Consider the following 20872-nt stretch of genomic DNA (forward strand, 5'->3'; position numbering starts at 1 on the left):
GCACAAGAGATATATGAACCACTTTACCAGCCCTAGCAGTAATTTTGCAGACTCTCAGCTTGATGTCAGTTATAACCCAGCGAGCATTAGGGCCAGTGGACTGCGGGGGCTTCTTCACTGACTAGGATGCTGCACCCCTCTTAAGAGTGGGCATTGCGAGCACTCCAGCAGCAAGGCCAATCAGTCTCTACAAAAAGATTAGTAGTGTCCTAGGGTCCTGACTCAAGAGCTCATCTCAGACTCCCCTGGGGGCACACCTTGACATCGGAGAGCATCTCAGTGTATGCAGCCCGGCAGCAGCGTGCTGACGTGTGTGTGCTTGGCACTGAGCTCCCGGGCTGGGGTGTCATCTAGGAAGGGGGGGGAGTGCGTGCGGCTATAACATCAAATGTGTCTCAGATTAACATAGTCCCTTATAAACGTTTACCATGGTATTTTTTTACAGTTCTTCCATGCATTCATTCCCTATGATTATAGTGTACTGTGCATTTACCACAGTGTACTCTGTTCATCCCCATGGTTATACTGTACTGTGCATTTACCTGTGCATTTCATCCCCATGGTTATAGTACTGTGCATTTACCACAGTGTACTCTGTTCATCCCCATGGTTATACTGTACTGTGCATTTACCACAGTGTACTCTGTTCATCCCCATGGTTATACTGTACTGTACATTTACCACAGTGTACTCTGTTCATCCCCATGGTTATACTGTACTGTGCATTTACCACAGTGTACTCTGTTCATCCCCATGGTTATACTGTACTGTACATTTACCACAGTGTACTCTGTTCATCCCCATGGTTATACTGTACTGTGCATTTACCACAGTGTACTCTGTTCATCCCCATGGTTATACTGTACTGTACATTTACCACAGTGTACTCTGTTCATCCCCATGGTTATACTGTACTGCATTTACCACAGTGTACTCTGTTCATCCCCATGGTTATACTGTACTGTACATTTACCACAGTGTACTCTGTTCATCCCCATGGTTATACTGTACTGTACATTTACCATAGTGAACTCTAGTTTGCCGTGTTTATGAACATGCTTTACTCTTCTTTCCAATGCTTCCCTATGGTGCTTTAATACACTTTTGTATGCTTTTACTGTGGGAAACTTTTAAAAGGGGTTACGCACTTGGCAGCCACATGGGTTGCAGGATCAGCCCCAACACATAATCAGAAGAAGAAGAAGAATTCAGACTGTCAATCCTCACTCAGTTTGCGAATAATTTTTCATTAAATTGTGACCAGCCGGGCCAGACAAAAGGAAATTGCTGAGAATAAGGACAGCTTGTGTAACTCCGGCTCACTGCAGTGTAAGGAAGGAAGATCTCTGAGTTGCCGCTGCGTGTTTCAGACCTGACCCACAGCCTGAAGGAACAGAGCTCCTATACAAAGTCCTCTCTACAGACAGCAGCTGGAATTCAATATTATAATCCTGACATTGATGCTATATGGGCTTTTACTAGTGTGTGCTTTTAAAGAACAGTAACAAATGGAGCTGGTGCTCAATTAGCATGCATCACTGCTTCACAAGGCTGAGACTCATTACAGACTTAATTGCAGTATGTGGAAAACAGAGTTATGCAAATCAATTAACTTACAAATAGCCATTTATCCCTTTTCTTGACCAATTAAAGAATAATTTAATTGTAAAACTACGAGCAGAGGAAATTGCTAATGTGATTTACAATTTACAGTAACACTGATCGCTGAGCTTTGATTGAGGCCAAGAGGCTTAATACTAAACAGAGAGTAACCGTGGAACACACCAGACATTCCACCTGGAAATCTAATGAATGAACCAATTCAATATTTTCAAAGACTTAGCGGTCCGTGTTGGAGGTTATTAATCAAGCCATCTGGTATTGGCTTTGCCCAAGCTTGTGTTACTACAGTCCAGGCCAATTCTAACAGTTTCTCCCAATTTTGTAAAACTTGGATGAATAGATTATCCTTGTTGAAAACACAATTTCCGTTGACATTTTAGCATTGCCTGTCTCATGCCTGCTAAGAATTGACTGATGCCTGCTAAGAGCCGAGCCCAACCCTAACCCACTGCTCCGAATAAGAGGGGCTGCTTCCTTTCCATTCAGCACCTCCATTCTCACAAAGTGGGTCTATATATGTGTTAGGCTGGGAAGAACAAAGCAAATACAATGAATGTTCTAGCTGTTTAAAATGAGGTCTATTTTAATGATTGCATCAGATGCAGGAATGAGCCACTGTGTAACTCTGTAGTTTGAGGAGGGCGGCGTTCCGATCTCCTGCTGTTTGGATCAGTATTAGATTGCGTTGGAGGAGGACAGACAGACACACCAGGGAACATGCAGGTCAACAGGATGCGGCTGATTGAATTGAATAATCCCTTTGATAACAGGCAGCAGGACATGACTGTAGGGTAAGTTTAGGCAGCCCCCGTATCCAAAGAGTCCTTTACCTGAATGAACAACGGGCAGGAAAAAAAAAAAAAGATTTCCCATCGCAGTGGTTCTGCGTTACACCTTCTAAAAGTTCACCACAGTAAATTTGCACGGTAATTTGGCAGTTTTCCCCGCGGTGTTCCTGGTTATATTATGCATTTACCATAGTGTATCATGGTTTGCCCATGCCTTTCTGAGCTTCATAATGCTTACCTGTGCTTCTACTGTGGTAAACATTTCTAAGAGACTGCGAGAGCAAACTTTAATAAACATGCTCTAGTTTCTCAGTTGAGTCCAATTACCAGAGAGCACAGCGGTGATGCTTCAAAGCCTGACTGGCTTCAAGGAACCCGTTACTATGGAGTCTGTGGAATTAGCGTTTAGTTTAGCATTCTGGTTGCAGGAGAAGAAAAGGCTGAATTACGGTTGTGAAGCAGAGACAGTAGTAAATGTGTTTCATCAGGACAGGGATTAAACGCGGGGCAGGCATTCTGAATGTGTATGTGCACGACTGACCAAACCTGTGGCCAAACCAAACAGACACCTCTGTTCAACAGCAACAGCAATGCAATGTATCCTGACTACTGTAAGCTGAGCCCAGCGCTGCCCAAGAGAAGCACAGTATTAAACATGTTGAATTCACCAGCGCTGCACAAGAGAAGCACAGTATTAAACATGTTGAATTCACCAGCGCTGCACAAGAGAAGCACAGTATTAAACATGTTGAATTCACCAGCGCTGCCCAAGAGAAGCACAGTATTAAACATGTAGAAGTCACCAGCGCTGCCCAAGAGAAGCACAGTATTAAGCATGTAGAATTCACCAGCGCTGCCCAAGAGAAGCACAGTATTAAACATGTAGAATTCACCAGCGCTGCACAAGAGAAGCACAGTATTAAACATGTAGAAGTCACCAGCGCTGCCCAAGAGAAACACAGTATTAAACATGTAGAGAGAAGCACAGTATTAAACATGTAGAATTCACCAGCGCTGCCCAAGAGAAGCATAGTATTAAACATGTAGAGAGAAGCACAGTATTAAACAAGTAGAATTCAACAGCTCTGCCCAAGAGAAACACAGTATTAAACATGTAGAATTCAACAGCGCTGCCCAAGAGAAGCACAGTATTAAAGATATAGAATTCACCAGCGCTGCACAAGAGAAGCACAGTATTAAACATGTAGAATTCACCAGAGCTGCCCAAGAGAAGCACAGTATTAAACATGTAGAGAGAAGCACAGTATTAAACATGTAGAATTCAGTAATGGATTAAAAGGCCTTTGGTAACAAGCCAAGAGGGAGAAAAAAAGAGTTTGCTGAGTATTCATTTTTTAAAGTCAAAATCCATAACTCTTCCATCAAGAAACATTTAAATATTTAGACAGCTGTTTCAACAAGGAGTCTTTGTCAGTTAAAATAAGACACAATTTAAATATCCATGACAAAAGCAGGTTTTAATGCTATAAGAACTGGCCCCGGTTGTAGCACTGGTGAGCAGGCATTCTGTTCTACTGATGGGCAGAGTGAGGCTGTGGTTCAAGGACCCTGTCTCTGATAATATTTAGAGTGTCTGAGTTGTTCATTTCAGGTTACGTCAGTACCTTCCATGGGTGTTGTTCAGCAGTACAGTGGATGGGAAACACAGGTGAACTGAGTGTACCCACTTCTCATTTAAGGAACAAAGCGTTTACTCACTCCTGCTCTCCTGTGAATAGCAAATCCTGGTTACACCAAGGGTTAAAGCCAAGACATATTCCAATTTATTATATAAAGCAACTCGGGTGCATTTAATGATGGGCAGAATCTCTTCTGATTAACCTTTGACCCACAATTCTGCACGACCCCCACAACTGACATACACGTAATCTAAGGGCGTCTCTGCACTCCCTTCGCTCCGACCACTAACACCACAATGGTTAGTGTGCACACCAGTGGGGGTGTTCTCCTTTGAGAATGACATAACAATGCTATTTTACAATAAGCAGCTTTGTGAATAATATTCCCTGCTGTGTCATCATACTGTTGTTGTTCTGCCTGTGAAGATGTGGTGGAGGGTATGCCTCTCTGGCAGCAGTCAGGCAGGTTTGCATTCTGACGTGATGAATCGTGGTTGATCTGTGATGATGACTGGAATGAGGGTGTGTACAGACTGGAGTGGACTGTTTACAGTCTGACAAGAGGGAGCTGATAAGAGCAGACGTATGAGTGTAAGGGGAGGGGGGGTTCTGAGAAAAGATCTCGGTTTGGAAGGATGAAACTAGGCGATGTGAAAAAGACAAGTTTACAGCGCGTTGCACGGCTTTGAGTACTGCAGAGAGACATCGGAGCAGGGTATTTTCAAAGCATATCTTCTGAGAGTACCCAGAATCTGCTGTAGGTGCATCATCACTTATTTGAAATGTGGTGGTGGCACAGAGTTGGGCATTATGAAACGGTAGTTTAGGAAACCCATTGCAGTCTGGTTGGAAAGGCTGTCTGTTTGGTACTAATCTGCTTGCTTGGTTCTCCCAGCCCTTTTAAACAGCCTTCAGTTTATGCTGGATCAGCCATATAGTTGATGTGTGTTTATTACTGTGCTCCTGGACATCACTGCAGGTTTATATTCTCACAGCCAAGCCCCTTTATCTTTATCTATTGTATAATTCAAACCCTTACCTTACCGGTTTCCTAGCAACATGGCAGCATGTTTTCAACATGTTTTTTACAGACCACAATAACCCACAGTGGAGAGACCAGGATGTCATTATTTGGTTCAGTTTTCAGAGGCCAGTCGGAGACGTGTCATTTATGTGAGGCGAAAGGTAAAAGGAAATAATTTGCACCCGTATGTCTTCAGAAAGTGCTGAGGCAGGGAAAGAAAAAATACAATTTCTGTCACCAGTGCTCTGGTGTGGGCTGTGTCTTTCTCTTTGTTTTCATTTCAGTGTTTTAGAAAACAAAAATCCCTGGCTGATAGTCTCCTTCACAGGATCATCTGGAGTCAGTCCAGCAATGCATACGGTACAGAACGCAGTGATGGGCTGTCTAAGCAGACTCCAAATGAACCTGGCAGCTCTGTTACGTGGTTTGCTTGTACACTTTGCGCTGCGCTATACATACAACTGCACAAGCAGTGAGCACACCCTTATAAAAGCATAGCACAATGCAATAAAGCACAGTGAAAGCACTGTAAAGTATAGGCAAGCATTGTAAATCCTAGAGGTACAGTGTGATAATGCAAATACTGTTCTGTACATGCATTGGCTCAAACTGAGCTGCAATGTGATATGCATTTCCATTTCCTCTGCTTCTCCTTGAACCCTGCAGTCTGTAAAAGACCAGGCTGGACACTAATCAGTCAGGTAGCTTGCCTTCCTGCCATAAGACCCAAGAACACTCATAACAGCTTTTTATCAGCGTGTGTGCTTGGATTCTGTGGATGATCAGAATGAGTGGATTTTACTGGTAATGTGTTAATCTGACAGGAGCGAGGAGGGTGCAAGGCACTGCGGTTCTCTGAACTGTTCTTGCAGTACTGTCTGAAAATACACATCCTTCCATTCCAGTCTGGCTTTACTTCCATGCAATGCTGTGCTTGTGGTGTCAGCAACCAGGCAGGCTGGGAGAGCATGAGTAAGCGTTGTGCTGAACAAGAACAGTTCTAATGTCTGTTATTTAATTGAATCAATACAAAATCGAGCTGGAAAATGAGAAAAATTCTGTTTCTTTGTTGTTTGTGCAGAAGCCAAAACAGTGACAGCATCTGTTCTGTCAACAAGATCTCGTCTCGAAATGCAGAGTCTTTTCCAGAAAAAAAAGAAAGAAAGACAATCAGTATAAAAAGTTGCTTCAATCAAGTAATTCATGTGTTCTCAAAAAACGAATATGTGGCAGAACTAGCTGTTTGCTGCTGTATGGTTGTTTTGAATTTTTGAATGGGGTGAGCATAGCTGTTACAGTATGCCTCGTTTATCTCACTCTTCTGCATTTACTGGTAATGTGTTTATTCAGTATGCAGTCATTGTATTTTGCATCATGTGGCAAGTGTCTGTTGAACTGTATTGCATGTTGCAGAGATGGAAATATATGATTTTGATGATGAGGTAAGCCTCTAACGTTAGGGTAAAGTGCATTTGCATCTGAATTTGATTTTACAAAAATGGTGCAAACGACAGTAAATTGCCTTTGCCCTGTAATGTTATTTTGGTGATATGCTTGCCCAGTCCTTCTGCATTACACTTTGGGGGTGTGGCCTCACTTGCATGTTCGCTTTGAGCGATTTCGATGACGGCGCAGACGTCTAACCGGATGAGGCTCCCGCTGCCCAGCAGTCCAGGCTGCTCCACCCCAGAGCTTGTTACCAGTGAAGTATGGCTCAGCTCACAGGACGTCCTGCAGTGGCTCAAACCAAGCGCCAGTGTAACCAACGTTTTTATCTGTGCATTGCAAGATTGAAAACCAATGAAGTGCATCTTCCCCTTGGGATCGGACCATCATCGCCTTTCACACCCCATTATCACAAGCTTCTTCACAGTAGCGATATCCGCTAGCAGCTTGCCTCTTTCAATGATCTAATAATAATAATAATAATAATAATAACAATAATAATAATAATAATAATGCATTTGTATCTGCACATGCAGGAACACCTGCCAGGTTTCCACGACAATACCCTTTTCAACTCAATTTCTGTTTAGCTGTATCTGTTACCCACACTTTAAAATACCCCGACTGTAATCCCTCCGCAATGCAAAGCTTTAAGATAACCTCTGCGATGAAAGGAATTCTTGATGAGAAAGAGCAGCAGCTTTGTTTGAATTGCATTGCGCTCTGTGCCATCAAGCAGCCTCGGAGCCCGGCAGCGCTTCCCTACTGACTTTCTGTGGGGTCGCCCTGCTGGCAGCAGCTGTGGGATCAGTCCTCAGACAGCAGTGTTACATTTATATAGTGCTTCTCATGCACTGACGCTTCTCAAAGCTGCAGTGACCGCGAAACACTAAATGTGGCTCCCATTGTGTGCTCCGTGATGCTCCACGTGCAGCAGTGAAAGGGTGCAATATCCGTGGCAGTTAGTTTCTTTTATAGCATGCTTTGCTATCTACCCATGACTAGGCTCAGCCACCTCATCTCAATTCAGTCTGTCCCCTGGCCCAGTTTAGAAACAAGTTTAATAGGTGCAAGATGGTTTCCTATGCAAGCTAATCCCCCTGCCCCAGCCAGCTCTGCAGTTCAAGTATGGCTTCCAGAGCATGACATGTACGTTTTATATACAAACAGCTACTCGTTGACAGATACCATAGCATGCTCCTCATCACAGCACACTGCTGGAATACTGTATGGTGTTTTCAAATGCATTTCACTCTTTTGGTTTTGGTGCACATACATGCCTGTTTGATTGCATGCATGCCCAGACTGCTAAACAAAGCAATCTGGTGCTTCCCTCCACTAAACCCAGCAGCCAACATGTTTTAAAAGAGGCTGCAATCCCCACAGGGGACCTGGTTAAGTATTGAAGCAGCATGCTCACAAACATGCGGGTATGCACGCTATTGCTTTGCATGGACATTGCTGACCCGAAACAGGGACTAACAAATGTATACTGCATTAAGTGTCATTATTCAATTCTGGATCCGTGCAGTCTCTTATAAAAGTGTCCCATAGTAAAAGCAAAACACAGTGTAATAAAGCATAGTGAAAGCATGGTAAAACAGGTAAGCATTGCAGAAGCCAGAGTGGTAAATAGTACATTATGGTAAATGCATAGTATAACCATGGGAAAAGCATGGAGGAAAACTGCTAAATCACTGTGCAAATTGACCGCGGATACGGAGGCAGTGCACTTTATTGCTGGTACCCCATGTGGTGTCTCTTGTAGAAGCACAATGTTTTGACTGTGAAACGCAGTTACACGAGGAGGCTGTAATCATTCCTTAATCTTACCTGGCAGTTACATGCCCCTAGGATACATAGCAGTGGAATCGAAATAAATATAATACAAAAGCAACATAACTGGAGTCGTGGAGTCAGCGGAGCCAGACTTTGTGAAGAGAACATCAAAATGATAAAATAGTATTAATGACTACAGCAAGAAATACTTGTCAGAATAACACAGTCCTGGTGCTAATTACTGATTGCTGATGTGTCTTGTCTCTGTAGAGAAAGTGCAAAAGATAACATAGATTCTTGTTGCTGTTGTTGTATTAAGATAGACTTTGCTCTGTTTTGGAAACAGTTCAATTCACATGACACTAACTGAACAAGACTTCTAGTCATGGAGGCTCTGGGTTCAGTCAGTGGCCAGGGTTGAGTAGGAAGACGCTAGCTGAGACCGGTCCCTCTGCTCTCCTCTCTGAGACAGCATGGACAGTGGTCTTGACATTTGTGCTTTCAGCATTGCTAAGTAAAAGGGTTAGGGTTGTATAACACCATTGTGGATAGAAAAAAAACCTTCTCTACGCTTTGATAAAGAAATCTTTAAATACACAGGTTTTCAAATGGTTAAAACAACAGAGAGAGAGAGAGAGAGAGAGAGAGAGAGAGAGAGAGAGAGAGAGAGTTAACATCAAAGAAGAACAACAGGGAGTGTGGCAGGATCAGATGCAGGAATAACTAATGCAAACAGACAGCAGGGACAAGGCAGCCCTTTAACCTATGTAGTAATACAATACTAAAAGGTACTTTGTGAAATCCTTTCACAATTATTATTGAGCTTTAATAGAAGTCTTTCTCACTGGGAAATAAACAAGTCAAGGCATTTCTTATTTGTTTTAGAATTGGAAAGGTTTTTTTTTATTATTATTCCTTTCAGGAATGATTTATTATGAGTCAACAGCTCCTGAGAAGCTAGCCCAGTGAAGAACATTGAGAAAGACTTCTAGGCAAAACTTCATCTAAGGTACTAGCTGTAAAATGTCACAGTTTTGACGAAACAGAGCAGCAACCTGTAGGTCAACCAAGGTAGAGTATATCAGAATCTTTTATTCTGAAGGAAGGTATTGACAACCTGCTGATCGATACAGCCAGTGCAGCAGAGCGTGCATTGCAATCCTTGCACACTCCCTGTCGGAGTCCAGGAAAATTCTACTCTGTTAAAAGAAAAATCACCAAGGGCATGAGTCTGCTGCTCTGCCTCATTAATCCTGCTGGGCTGGGGGCTGACAGTGGCAGGGGTGTAACCCCAAGAAGCTTGCTGTGCAAAATGCTGGGTGAATCCGTATCAACAAGCAGGCAGAAAGACCCCCAGACACTGAATACAGATCGCTAGCTGCATACAGATTGTATTAGTTTCTCAGTCACAGTACGGCTCAGTTCCTTTTTCAGAGAGGAATCCCTCCAGTACAACCTCCAAAGAAAAATGAATTGTGAAACAGGCAGATGTTCAGATAAAAAGGATCTGACATACTGCACAAGGAGTTTATCAGGATTGTTTGAATGTGTGTTTTCTCACAAAACAAAAGCTCAATTTCTAAATGCTTATGAGCTATCAAGCTGGATCTGCAATGATGGGATTCCATGACATTGTTCAGACAGCCCTTATCTGGGATGGGACATTAATCACTGCATGGGTGACATTAATGCCTCTTATCAATACAGAGCAGAGCGCTTTTGAAATGAAGCGTGCTGCCTGAGAGAGGGGGGGGTGGGGGTATAACCGAGCCCTGATGAGGGTTGCTTTAGTTAAGCTGGAAGTTTCTATTCTGAAACAGTTACTCCCCCCGCCTCCCCGGGGAAGCTCTCTCAGCTGATTCACTTGTTCTGCTACATTACAAAAGAGAGTGTTGTTTGAGAAAGAAATTCCTTCCATTAGCCACAGTCTGACCTGCGTTATTCTGTCACTGAGTCAACTCTGAACTTCTTACTCATTCTGGTGATTTCATGTTCGTGGGAGTTCAGAGTGTTTTGGTGAAACATCAGGTGTGAAAACAGGGCCCTTGCAGTTTTAATTAGGCTCAATTGAACAGCTCATGTGTTCCTGGTTAAGCACACAGTAAAACCAGCAATGGGTGACACTGCTGTGCGATGTGAGTCTGATCTCCATCCCTTAACACACTGGGGAAGGGGTGACACTGCTGTGCAATGAGAGTCTGATCTCCATCCCTTAACACACTGGGGAAGGGGTGACACTGCTGTGCAATGAGAGTCTGATCTCCATCCCTTAACACACTGGGGAAGGGGTGACACTGCTGTGCAATGAGAGTCTGATCTCCATCCCTTAACACACTGGGGAAGGGGTGACACTGCTGTGCAATGAGAGTCTGATCTCCATCCCTTAACACACTGGAGAAGTGGTGACACTGCTGTGCAATGAGAGTCTGATCTCCATCCCTTAACACACTGGGGAAGGGGTGACACTGCTGTGCAATGAGAGTCTGATCTCCATCCCTTAACACACTGGGGAAGGGGTGACACTGCTGTGCAATGAGAGTCTGATCTCCATCCCTTAACACACTGGAGAAGTGGTGACACTGCTGTGCAATGAGAGTCTGATCTCCATCCCTTAACACACTGGGGAAGTGGTGACACTGCTGTGCAATGAGAGTCTGATCTCCATCCCTTAACACACTGGGGAAGGGGTGACACTGCTGTGCAATGAGAGTCTGATCTCCATCCCTTAACACACTGGGGAAGGGGTGACACTGCTGTGCAATGAGAGTCTGATCTCCATCCCTTAACACACTGGGGAAGGGGTGACACTGCTGTGCAATGAGAGTCTGATCTCCATCCCTTAACACACTGGGGAAGGGGTGACACTGCTGTGCAATGAGAGTCTGATCTCCATCCCTTAACACACTGGGGAAGGGGTGACACTGCTGTGCAATGAGAGTCTGATCTCTACCTCTTAATATACTTTTAAAAACATATTTTCAGACAGATACAGTGAATAAATGTAAAGCTTTAATTCATTTTCACTTCAACTACTTTGCTGTACGATATTTCCACATGGCAAAATTTCACCCTGATTTTAAAGTTCTGTTTAATTGGCCTCGACATTAAGGTAAAATACAGCACTGATTCAAATTCAGTTAATGTCTGTCATGTGTGCAAAGAGAACAGTGAGGAGGTTTTAAACTCAGTCGATGTGTGTAAAGGGAATAGTGAGAAGGTACTGACAGCAGGTCCTTTAAATATTTATCATTCATTCTCTCTTTGATCCTGCTGTTCAGCATTTCCCAAAAGTATATATTTTTTGCATGTAGGAAGAATAATCTGAGCTATTGGTCTGAGCTAAATACATCATCCATTGACAGTACAGTCTACTGCCTACACTTCCAGTCACACATGGCAAAAGAAACACTCTTCAGATAAGCTGTTACAGTTTTTAGTGAAAACTACTGTCTACTACAGCAGATTCCAAACTTCACTATTAGCCTTTACACAAATGTTTCTTATGGGAAATGTTGTTCAGGTTACTACAGCAATTTTCCTAGTGTAATTTATTTTTCTGAAACGTGTCTTGGCACTTTGTCAAAGGGGACCTATGTCTGACAAAACCCTAATTGCATTGATTGTTGTGTTTCCTTGTTTGCTTCCTGCTCTGTGATGATCCATAACAGCAATTCCTGGTTCTCTCTCCGTTCCTCTGCAGATGACAGCGCCTCGGCTGCCAGCAGCATGGAGGTGACTGACCGCATCGCCTCCCTGGAGCAGCGAGTCCAGATGCAGGAGGACGAGCTCCAGCTGCTGAAGTCTGCACTAGCTGACGTCGTCCGGAGGCTCAACATCTCTGAAGAACAGCAGGCCATGCAGAACAGGAAGGGACCCACCAAAGGTAACCCCCAAACCTGCTTGTGTTACATACTGTAAGGAGCCTCAGAGCCCTTCATCTCCAGCCCCTGTCCAGGGTGGTTCTGGTTTGTCAGGTTTCTGTTCTGCTTGTTTCCTTGGCAATGCAGAGAGTCCTGCTCCCGCCAGGGACATTTAGCCTCTGGCTCAACTCTGCTCTGTTGTAGACATCTCATATAAAAAGCCCAGCCAGCTAACTGATCTGTTAGGACATATTTCTGAAAATCCAATTGAATTTTAATAAAAATGAGAAGTTAGGACTGGAGTCTGTGTCTGTCCCCCCAGCGTGTTGCACAGTGTGTATTGTTTATCTTGCAATTGATTAAAATGCAGGGTAGTATCTTCTCCTTCAGTTCTTTTTCTGTCTTCTGTCCATTTCTTCTTCAATCTCCGCCTCCTCAGTTCTCTTTCTTCTCCCTCTCTTTCTCTCCCCTGTAACGCTGTGGGTCTATAGATCAGCCTTCCACCAAAAAACCAGTCCCTTCAGAGGCTGCTAGATCTGTCAATGTGTCCAAGCCAGGTAAGCGCCGCTAACTACCCTGACTGCTGTGCTGCGATCCCCGGAGAGTTGCTTTGAGTTTGTGGTTTGAAACCCTCACATAGTAACATGGCGACACGGTTGTCTTTGTGTGTATGACACTTTGTGACATCGATAGCTAACTGAACTGTTAAAGTTCCATTGTTTGAAAGGCATTAAGAAGCATCATTTTGGAAGAACATGTATGATTTCCTCATGCTTCCTCAATTCTACTTCCTTCAAAGATTGCATGGAGGCAAGTCACGTGTTTAGGATACAACATTCAAATTCAAATTTCTCTTTTTGCATGCATGCATTGCTGAACTTTCCAATCTCCTAAGTCTCAGGCTGGACCCATCTCAACTTGAACTGCAACTGTTCCACATTCGGTGTGGTGTGGCATTGGGAATTCAGCTTTGTGCACATTCCCCATGGATGCAGTGTGTTAGTTGCACTGTGCTCTCTCGTGGATGCAGTGTGTTAGTTGCACTGTGCTCTCTCGTGGATGCAGTGTGTTAGTTGCACTGTGCTCTGTCGTGGATGCAGTGTGTTGCACTGTGCTCTCCCGTGGATGCAGTGTGTTAGTTGCACTGTGCTCTCTCGTGGATGCAGTGTGTTAGTTGCACTGTGCTCTCTCGTGGATGCAGTGTGCTAGTTGCACTGTGCTCTCTCGTGGATGCAGTGTGTTAGTTGCACTGTGCTCTCTCGTGGATGCAGTGTGTTAGTTGCACTGTGCTCTCTCGTGGATGCAGTGTGTTAGTTGCACTGTGCTCTCTCGTGGATGCAGTGTGTTAGTTGCACTGTGCTCTCTCGTGGATGCAGTGTGTTAGTTGCACTGTGCTCTCTCGTGGATGCAGTGTGTTAGTTGCACTGTGCTCTCTCGTGGATGCAGTGTGTTAGTTGCACTGTGCTCTCTCGTGGATGCAGTGTGTTAGTTGCACTGTGCTCTCTCGTGGATGCAGTGTGTTAGTTGCACTGTGCTCTCTCGTGGATGCAGTGTGTTAGTTGCACTGTGCTCTCTCGTGGATGCAGTGTGTTAGTTGCACTGTGCTCTCTCGTGGATGCAGTGTGTTAGTTGCACTGTGCTCTCTCGTGGATGCAGTGTGTTAGTTGCACTGTGCTCTCTCGTGGATGCAGTGTGTTAGTTGCACTGTGCTCTCTCGTGGATGCAGTGTGTTAGTTGCACTGTGCTCTCTCGTGGATGCAGTGTGTTAGTTGCACTGTGCTCTCTCGTGGATGCAGTGTGTTAGTTGCACTGTGCTCTCTCGTGGATGCAGTGTGTTAGTTGCACTGTGCTCTCTCGTGGATGCAGTGTGTTAGTTGCACTGTGCTCTCTCGTGGATGCAGTGTGTTAGTTGCACTGTGCTCTCTCGTGGATGCAGTGTGTTAGTTGCACTGTGCTCTCTCGTGGATGCAGTGTGTTAGTTGCACTGTGCTCTCTCGTGGATGCAGTGTGTTAGTTGCACTGTGCTCTCTCGTGGATGCAGTGTGTTAGTTGCACTGTGCTCTCTCGTGGATGCAGTGTGTTAGTTGCACTGTGCTCTCTCGTGGATGCAGTGTGTTAGTTGCACTGTGCTCTCTCGTGGATGCAGTGTGTTAGTTGCACTGTGCTCTCTCGTGGATGCAGTGTGTTAGTTGCACTGTGCTCTCTCGTGGATGCAGTGTGTTAGTTGCACTGTGCTCTCTCGTGGATGCAGTGTGTTAGTTGCACTGTGCTCTCTCGTGGATGCAGTGTGTTAGTTGCACTGTGCTCTCTCGTGGATGCAGTGTGTTAGTTGCACTGTGCTCTCTCGTGGATGCAGTGTGTTAGTTGCACTGTGCTCTCTCGTGGATGCAGTGTGTTAGTTGCACTGTGCTCTCTCGTGGATGCAGTGTGTTAGTTGCACTGTGCTCTCTCGTGGATGCAGTGTGTTAGTTGCACTGTGCTCTCTCGTGGATGCAGTGTGTTAGTTGCACTGTGCTCTCTCGTGGATGCAGTGTGTTAGTTGCACTGTGCTCTCTCGTGGATGCAGTGTGTTAGTTGCACTGTGCTCTCTCGTGGATGCAGTGTGTTAGTTGCACTGTGCTCTCTCGTGGATGCAGTGTGTTAGTTGCACTGTGCTCTCTCGTGGATGCAGTGTGTTAGTTGCACTGTGCTCTCTCGTGGATGCAGTGTGTTAGTTGCACTGTGCTCTCTCGTGGTGCAGTGTGTTAGTTGCACTGTGCTCTCTCGTGGATGCAGTGTGTTAGTTGCACTGTGCTCTCTCGTGGATGCAGTGTGTTAGTTGCACTGTGCTCTCTCGTGGATGCAGTGTGTTAGTTGCACTGTGCTCTCTCGTGGATGCAGTGTGTTAGTTGCACTGTGCTCTCTCGTGGATGCAGTGTGTTAGTTGCACTGTGCTCTCTCGTGGATGCAGTGTGTTAGTTGCACTGTGCTCTCTCGTGGATGCAGTGTGTTAGTTGCACTGTGCTCTCTCGTGGATGCAGTGTGTTAGTTGCACTGTGCTCTCTCGTGGATGCAGTGTGTTAGTTGCACTGTGCTCTCTCGTGGATGCAGTGTGTTAGTTGCACTGTGCTCTCTCGTGGATGCAGTGTGTTAGTTGCACTGTGCTCACTCGTGGATGCAGTGTGTTAGTTGCACTGTGCTCTCTCGTGGATGCAGTGTGTTAGTTGCACTGTGCTCTCTCGTGGATGCAGTGTGTTAGTTGCACTGTGCTCTCTCGTGGATGCAGTGTGTTAGTTGCACTGTGCTCTCTCGTGGATGCAGTGTGTTAGTTGCACTGTGCTCTCTCGTGGATGCAGTGTGTTAGTTGCACTGTGCTCTCTCGTGGATGCAGTGTGTTAGTTGCACTGTGCTCTCTCGTGGATGCAGTGTGTTAGTTGCACTGTGCTCTCTCGTGGATGCAGTGTGTTAGTTGCACTGTGCTCTCTCGTGGATGCAGTGTGTTAGTTGCACTGTGCTCTCTCGTGGATGCAGTGTGTTAGTTGCACTGTGCTCTCTCGTGGATGCAGTGTGTTAGTTGCACTGTGCTCTCTCGTGGATGCAGTGTGTTAGTTGCACTGTGCTCTCTCGTGGATGCAGTGTGTTAGTTGCACTGTGCTCTCTCGTGGATGCAGTGTGTTAGTTGCACTGTGCTCTCTCGTGGATGCAGTGTGTTAGTTGCACTGTGCTCTCTCGTGGATGCAGTGTGTTAGTTGCACTGTGCTCTCTCGTGGATGCAGTGTGTTAGTTGCACTGTGCTCTCTCGTGGATGCAGTGTGTTAGTTGCACTGTGCTCTCTCGTGGATGCAGTGTGTTAGTTGCACTGTGCTCTCTCGTGGATGCAGTGTGTTAGTTGCACTGTGCTCTCTCGTGGATGCAGTGTGTTAGTTGCACTGTGCTCTCTCGTGGATGCAGTGTGTTAGTTGCACTGTGCTCACTCGTGGATGCAGTGTGTTAGTTGCACTGTGCTCTCTCGTGGATGCAGTGTGTTAGTTGCACTGTGCTCTCTCGTGGATGCAGTGTGTTAGTTGCACTGTGCTCTCTCGTGGATGCAGTGTGTTAGTTGCACTGTGCTCTCTCGTGGATGCAGTGTGTTAGTTGCACTGTGCTCTCTCGTGGATGCAGTGTGTTAGTTGCACTGTGCTCTCTCGTGGATGCAGTGTGTTAGTTGCACTGTGCTCTCTCGTGGATGCAGTGTGTTAGTTGCACTGTGCTCTCTCGTGGATGCAGTGTGTTAGTTGCACTGTGCTCTCTCTGCGCACTGGATGCAGTGTGTTAGTTGCACTGTGCTCTCTCGTGGATGCAGTGTGTTAGTTGCACTGTGCTCTCTCGTGGATGCAGTGTGTTAGTTGCACTGTGCTCTCTCGTGGATGCAGTGTGTTAGTTGCACTGTGCTCTCTCGTGGATGCAGTGTGTTAGTTGCACTGTGCTCTCTGCGTGGACTGTGCTCTCTCGTGGATGCAGTGTGTTAGTTGCACTGTGCTCTCTCGTGGATGCAGTGTGTTAGTTGCACTGTGCTCTCTCGTGGATGCAGTGTGTTAGTTGCACTGTGCTCTCTCGTGGATGCAGTGTGTTAGTTGCACTGTGCTCTCTCGTGGATGCAGTGTGTTAGTTGCACTGTGCTCTCTCGTGGATGCAGTGTGTTAGTTGCACTGTGCTCACTCGTGGAATGGTGTAAATTAAATGATTTTAATGAAGTCTATATTTGTACAGATGGTATCCAGATGCAGTAATTTAGACATGTATTGAATTCAGCATTGCAACCCCTAGCAACATATAGAGAGAGGGTTTATAATAATTTAGGTACTGCACTATTTCTCAGGGTTTAATATTTCATAAGTTACCGCTTGCTATTAATTTGTATGCTATACCCATCTACGGCTTGTTGCTGGTAAAACCTCCTTAATAAGAACCCAATGGGGCCAATTCAAATGGTTATTGCAATTCAGGGTGTGCATTGTTTATCTTGTAATCTATTAACTGTGCAGAAGTTAGCTAGTGTTTATCCCAAGGCAGACGAATGGACCCCGCCAGAATCAGGGACCGCACTCATGCATCCTGCAATACAGCTGCGGTTCATCCAGGCATGCAGCTGCATGTTCACTGAAACGCATGAGCACAGCAGCATCTGTTCAGTACACACATAGGACAGGGCAGAGACAGTGCTAGTCTAGCCAGCGCTGAACCTGAATGCACTGACTCACTGAACCTCACTGTTGACAATCTGTAAGCTCTTCTGCTCTACCGTCTGTCTGCTGTAGAAATTGGCAGGCCAGTGTTATCAGTACGGGGGCTTTTCTTTCCCATGGGTCTGCTATGGGGAAAGAGGATGAAATGGACAGCAGCTGGCCAGAACCCGTAATTAAAGTATGTAGGAATTCCACGTGTCAAACTAATTTGATTAACGGGGTTCTACTGAATATATCGCTATTAAAATACAAGCAAGCTCTGCTATTGCACCCACGTGAATACAGGTACATTCGCTTTAGTGTGCATGACTTTGCAGTCTTAGAGAAGAAAACGCTCAATGTGCACCTTTTATTATCTTCAGCGTTTGCATTCCAAGCCATTGCTTTTCTTTCTGTTCCACTGGATTCTGGAATTTGAACGCCTCAGTTATGCTGTGGAAGCGGAGTTGCTACTTTGTTAGTCTGGCATTCTCAAATGGCGCGATGATTGGCTGTCATGTTCTTGATTTGTTGTTTTTTTTTTCTCATGTGTTTTACAGCGAGACCCCTGATGCCGACATTGCCTCTAAGGCCCGTGGTGAATAATGGAACGGTACTACCAAAGAAAACAAGCGGTTCACTGCCTTCTCCATCTGGAGCCAGGAAGGACACTTCATCACCAGCAAACAAGAGGTACAACCATTGAGCTACTTGGCTGGGAGCAGCCCTTCTTTCAATTCCCTTAATGTAGAACAAAACACTAAATATTGATTTTATCCGAATGTTCCTTCTGTTAAGATAGTTGCAGCAGGCTGTTTATGTACCATGGTCCTGGCAGCACTGTAAGAGCCTCCTAACTGTGCCTCTCTATTGTGTAGCTACTGACCCTTTCAGTGGAGGATTATAGGGAGCCCTGCATAGTTGCAGAAAATGGACATATGCCTGTGAGAGGATGGCTGCACCCTGCAGATAAACGGATTCATATGAAAATGCGCTGTCTGTGGGGATGTTTCTCAGCTAGACCGGTAACTTACAAGGTGCTGCTGTGCATGGGAGTTTCTTTAGTGAATTACTGTCCGTTCACATGTATAAAATGCCAGACAGGGTCCTGTATTTGAATGATATAACCATTTAGCTCAATTCAGCCCTGTGTTTGTTAGCATTGTCTCTGGCAGGGTCTGGTGCTGTTCCTCGCCTGGATTTTATTTCTCCATTCCTACACTCCCTTCATTTATTTTGCCTGCTCCAAAATGACTGACTGAGTGAAACTACTGTCGCTGTGCATTGGGAACCCTTCAACTGCAGTGGTGTGCGCCTGCTTGCATGTCTCTGGGCCACCTGCAGTTAGAACCATGCTGGAGCCACAGTGGATCCGTTTAGCACTGTAGAGCAGAAACTGGCTGACAGCAAAATACCTTTGAAAGAATTTGAAATCAGCACCCAAATTTACAGCATTATTCTTTTTTCCCCTCTGTTTAGATTAGGTTATAGCTGATATGTGAGAATGTGTTTGTGTGTGTGTGTGTGTGTGTGTGTGTGTGTGTGTGTGTGTGTGTGTGTGTGTGTGTGTGTGTGTGTGTGTGTGTGTGTGTGTGTATATATTTATTTATATAGAATACAAATAGGGGCAGCATGCTGTGGCAGGGATGGATTTAGACTGTAACAATACTTTGATAAAGAGCCCCCAGGAGCATTAACATAGTGGCAGGTTCAGTAGCTATGTACTGTGGGTCTTTAAGAGGCAGTGCAGGTGTATTTTTTTTCAACCCTGCTCTCAATAGGCCTTTAAAATATATATTTATTTCTAATGAAATACATCGGTTCTGAGGATATAGTCTACATACTGCCGTTATTATAACACCTGTTTTACAGTTAGTCCAGTTAAACATACAGTGGTGTTTTTCAATTGCAGTGAGTGAAGAGAGTGTATTCCGCCGCTATCATTCAGCTGTGCCATTACCAGCCAGAGCTGTGAATCACTGAGTGGGGGGCACAGAGGCTAACCATGCAATGTGTGTTTCCACCAGCTGCAGCTTCAGAGAATGCTGAAATAATTCAAAACTAATAATACAGCATGGAACCTCATAGTTTCAATGGGTCACAATGCTAATAATACAGCATGGAACCTCATAGTTTCAATGGGTCACAATGCTAATAATACAGCATGGAACCTCATAGTGTCAATGGGTCACAATGTTAATAATAATACAGTATGGAACCTCATAGTTTCAATGGGTCACAATGCTAATAATACAGCATGGAACCTCATAGTGTCAATGGGTCACAATGTTAATAATAATACAGTATGGAACCTCATAGTTTCAATGGATCAACAGAAGCAATTCCCATTCTCATGCCAGTTCCACACATGGCAGTATCTCTTTTGTATGTGCCTATGAGTTTTCATTAGCAACTGAATTGGGCTTATCAGATTCATGTTTTCCAGTAGGGTTTTCCCAGTGCTGTATCAGATTCATGTTTTCCAGTAGGGTTTTCCCAGTGCTGTATCAGATTCATGTTCTCCAGTAGGGTTTTCCCAGTGCTGTATCAGATTCATGTTTTCCAGTAGGGTTTTCCCAGTGCTGTATCAGATTCATGTTCTCCAGTAGGGTTTTCCCAGTGCTGTATCAGATTCATGTTCTCCAGTAGGGTTTTCCCAGTGCTGTATCAGATTCATGTTCTCCAGTAGGGTTTTCCCAGTGCTGTATCAGATTCATGTTCTCCAGTAGGGTTTTCCCAGTGCTGTATCAGATTCATGTTCTCCAGTAGGGTTTTCCCAGTGCTGTATCAGATTCATGTTCTCCAGTAGGGTTTTCCCAGTGCTGTATCAGATTCATGTTCTCCAGTAGGGTTTTCCCAGTGCTGTATCAGATTCATGTTCTCCAGTAGGGTTTTCCCAGTGCTGTATCAGATTCATGTTTTCCAGTAGGGTTTTCCCAGTGCTGTATTAGATTCATGTTCTCCAGTAAGGTTTTCCCAGTGCTGTATCAGATTCATGTTCTCCAGTAGGGTTTTCCCAGTGCTGTATCAGATTCATGTTCTCCAGTAGGGTTTTCCCAGTGCTGTATCAGATTCATGTTCTCCAGTAGGGTTTTCCCAGTGCTGTATCAGATTCATGTTCTCCAGTAGGGTTTTCCCAGTGCTGTATTAGATTCATGTTCTCCAGGGCTGCATGCAGCTGCTGATAATATTCATTAATTCAGCCTGGCAGCGATCCCAGTATGCTTGGTTTCATAGTTTCATATTCCCAGCTGATTCCTGAGCACATGCATCGTGTGATTCCATATGGACACACTCTTGTTTGAATCCTTCATTGCACATGTTTTTTTTTCATATCGCTAACTCACAGAATGTACTGTAGGGAAGGGCGTTGTTAGTTTAAGGGTCTATTTGATCTCCATTGTTACTACTCAGTTCCATCTGGAAATGTTTTTTATTCCAAGTGTTTTAATTGGTTGTAATTAGGAGTGTAATTAGTGAGGTACTACAGATGAGTGGTTGTGGGGGAGGGGAGGCAGCACAGGTATTG

The 20872-nt window shown here is 44.9% G+C and overlaps 1 protein-coding gene across 4 annotated transcripts in view; it reads left to right on the forward strand.

Moving 5' to 3' along the window:
- LOC121329807 (echinoderm microtubule-associated protein-like 1) overlaps positions 1 to 20872 on the forward strand; it is a 63606-nt gene that overhangs the window by 19268 nt on the left and 23466 nt on the right. For all 4 annotated transcript variants that reach the window (XM_041275652.1, XM_041275648.1, XM_041275649.1 and 1 more), the window contains exons 2-3: positions 12001 to 12183; positions 17904 to 18036. In XM_041275652.1, coding sequence (XP_041131586.1) covers positions 12001 to 12183; positions 17904 to 18036 — 316 coding nt within the window. The remainder of the gene's footprint in view (positions 1 to 12000; positions 12184 to 17903; positions 18037 to 20872) is intronic.

The sequence above is a fragment of the Polyodon spathula genome, chromosome 17 (genome assembly GCF_017654505.1).
Source record: "Polyodon spathula isolate WHYD16114869_AA chromosome 17, ASM1765450v1, whole genome shotgun sequence".
Classification (NCBI taxonomy): domain Eukaryota; kingdom Metazoa; phylum Chordata; class Actinopteri; order Acipenseriformes; family Polyodontidae; genus Polyodon; species Polyodon spathula.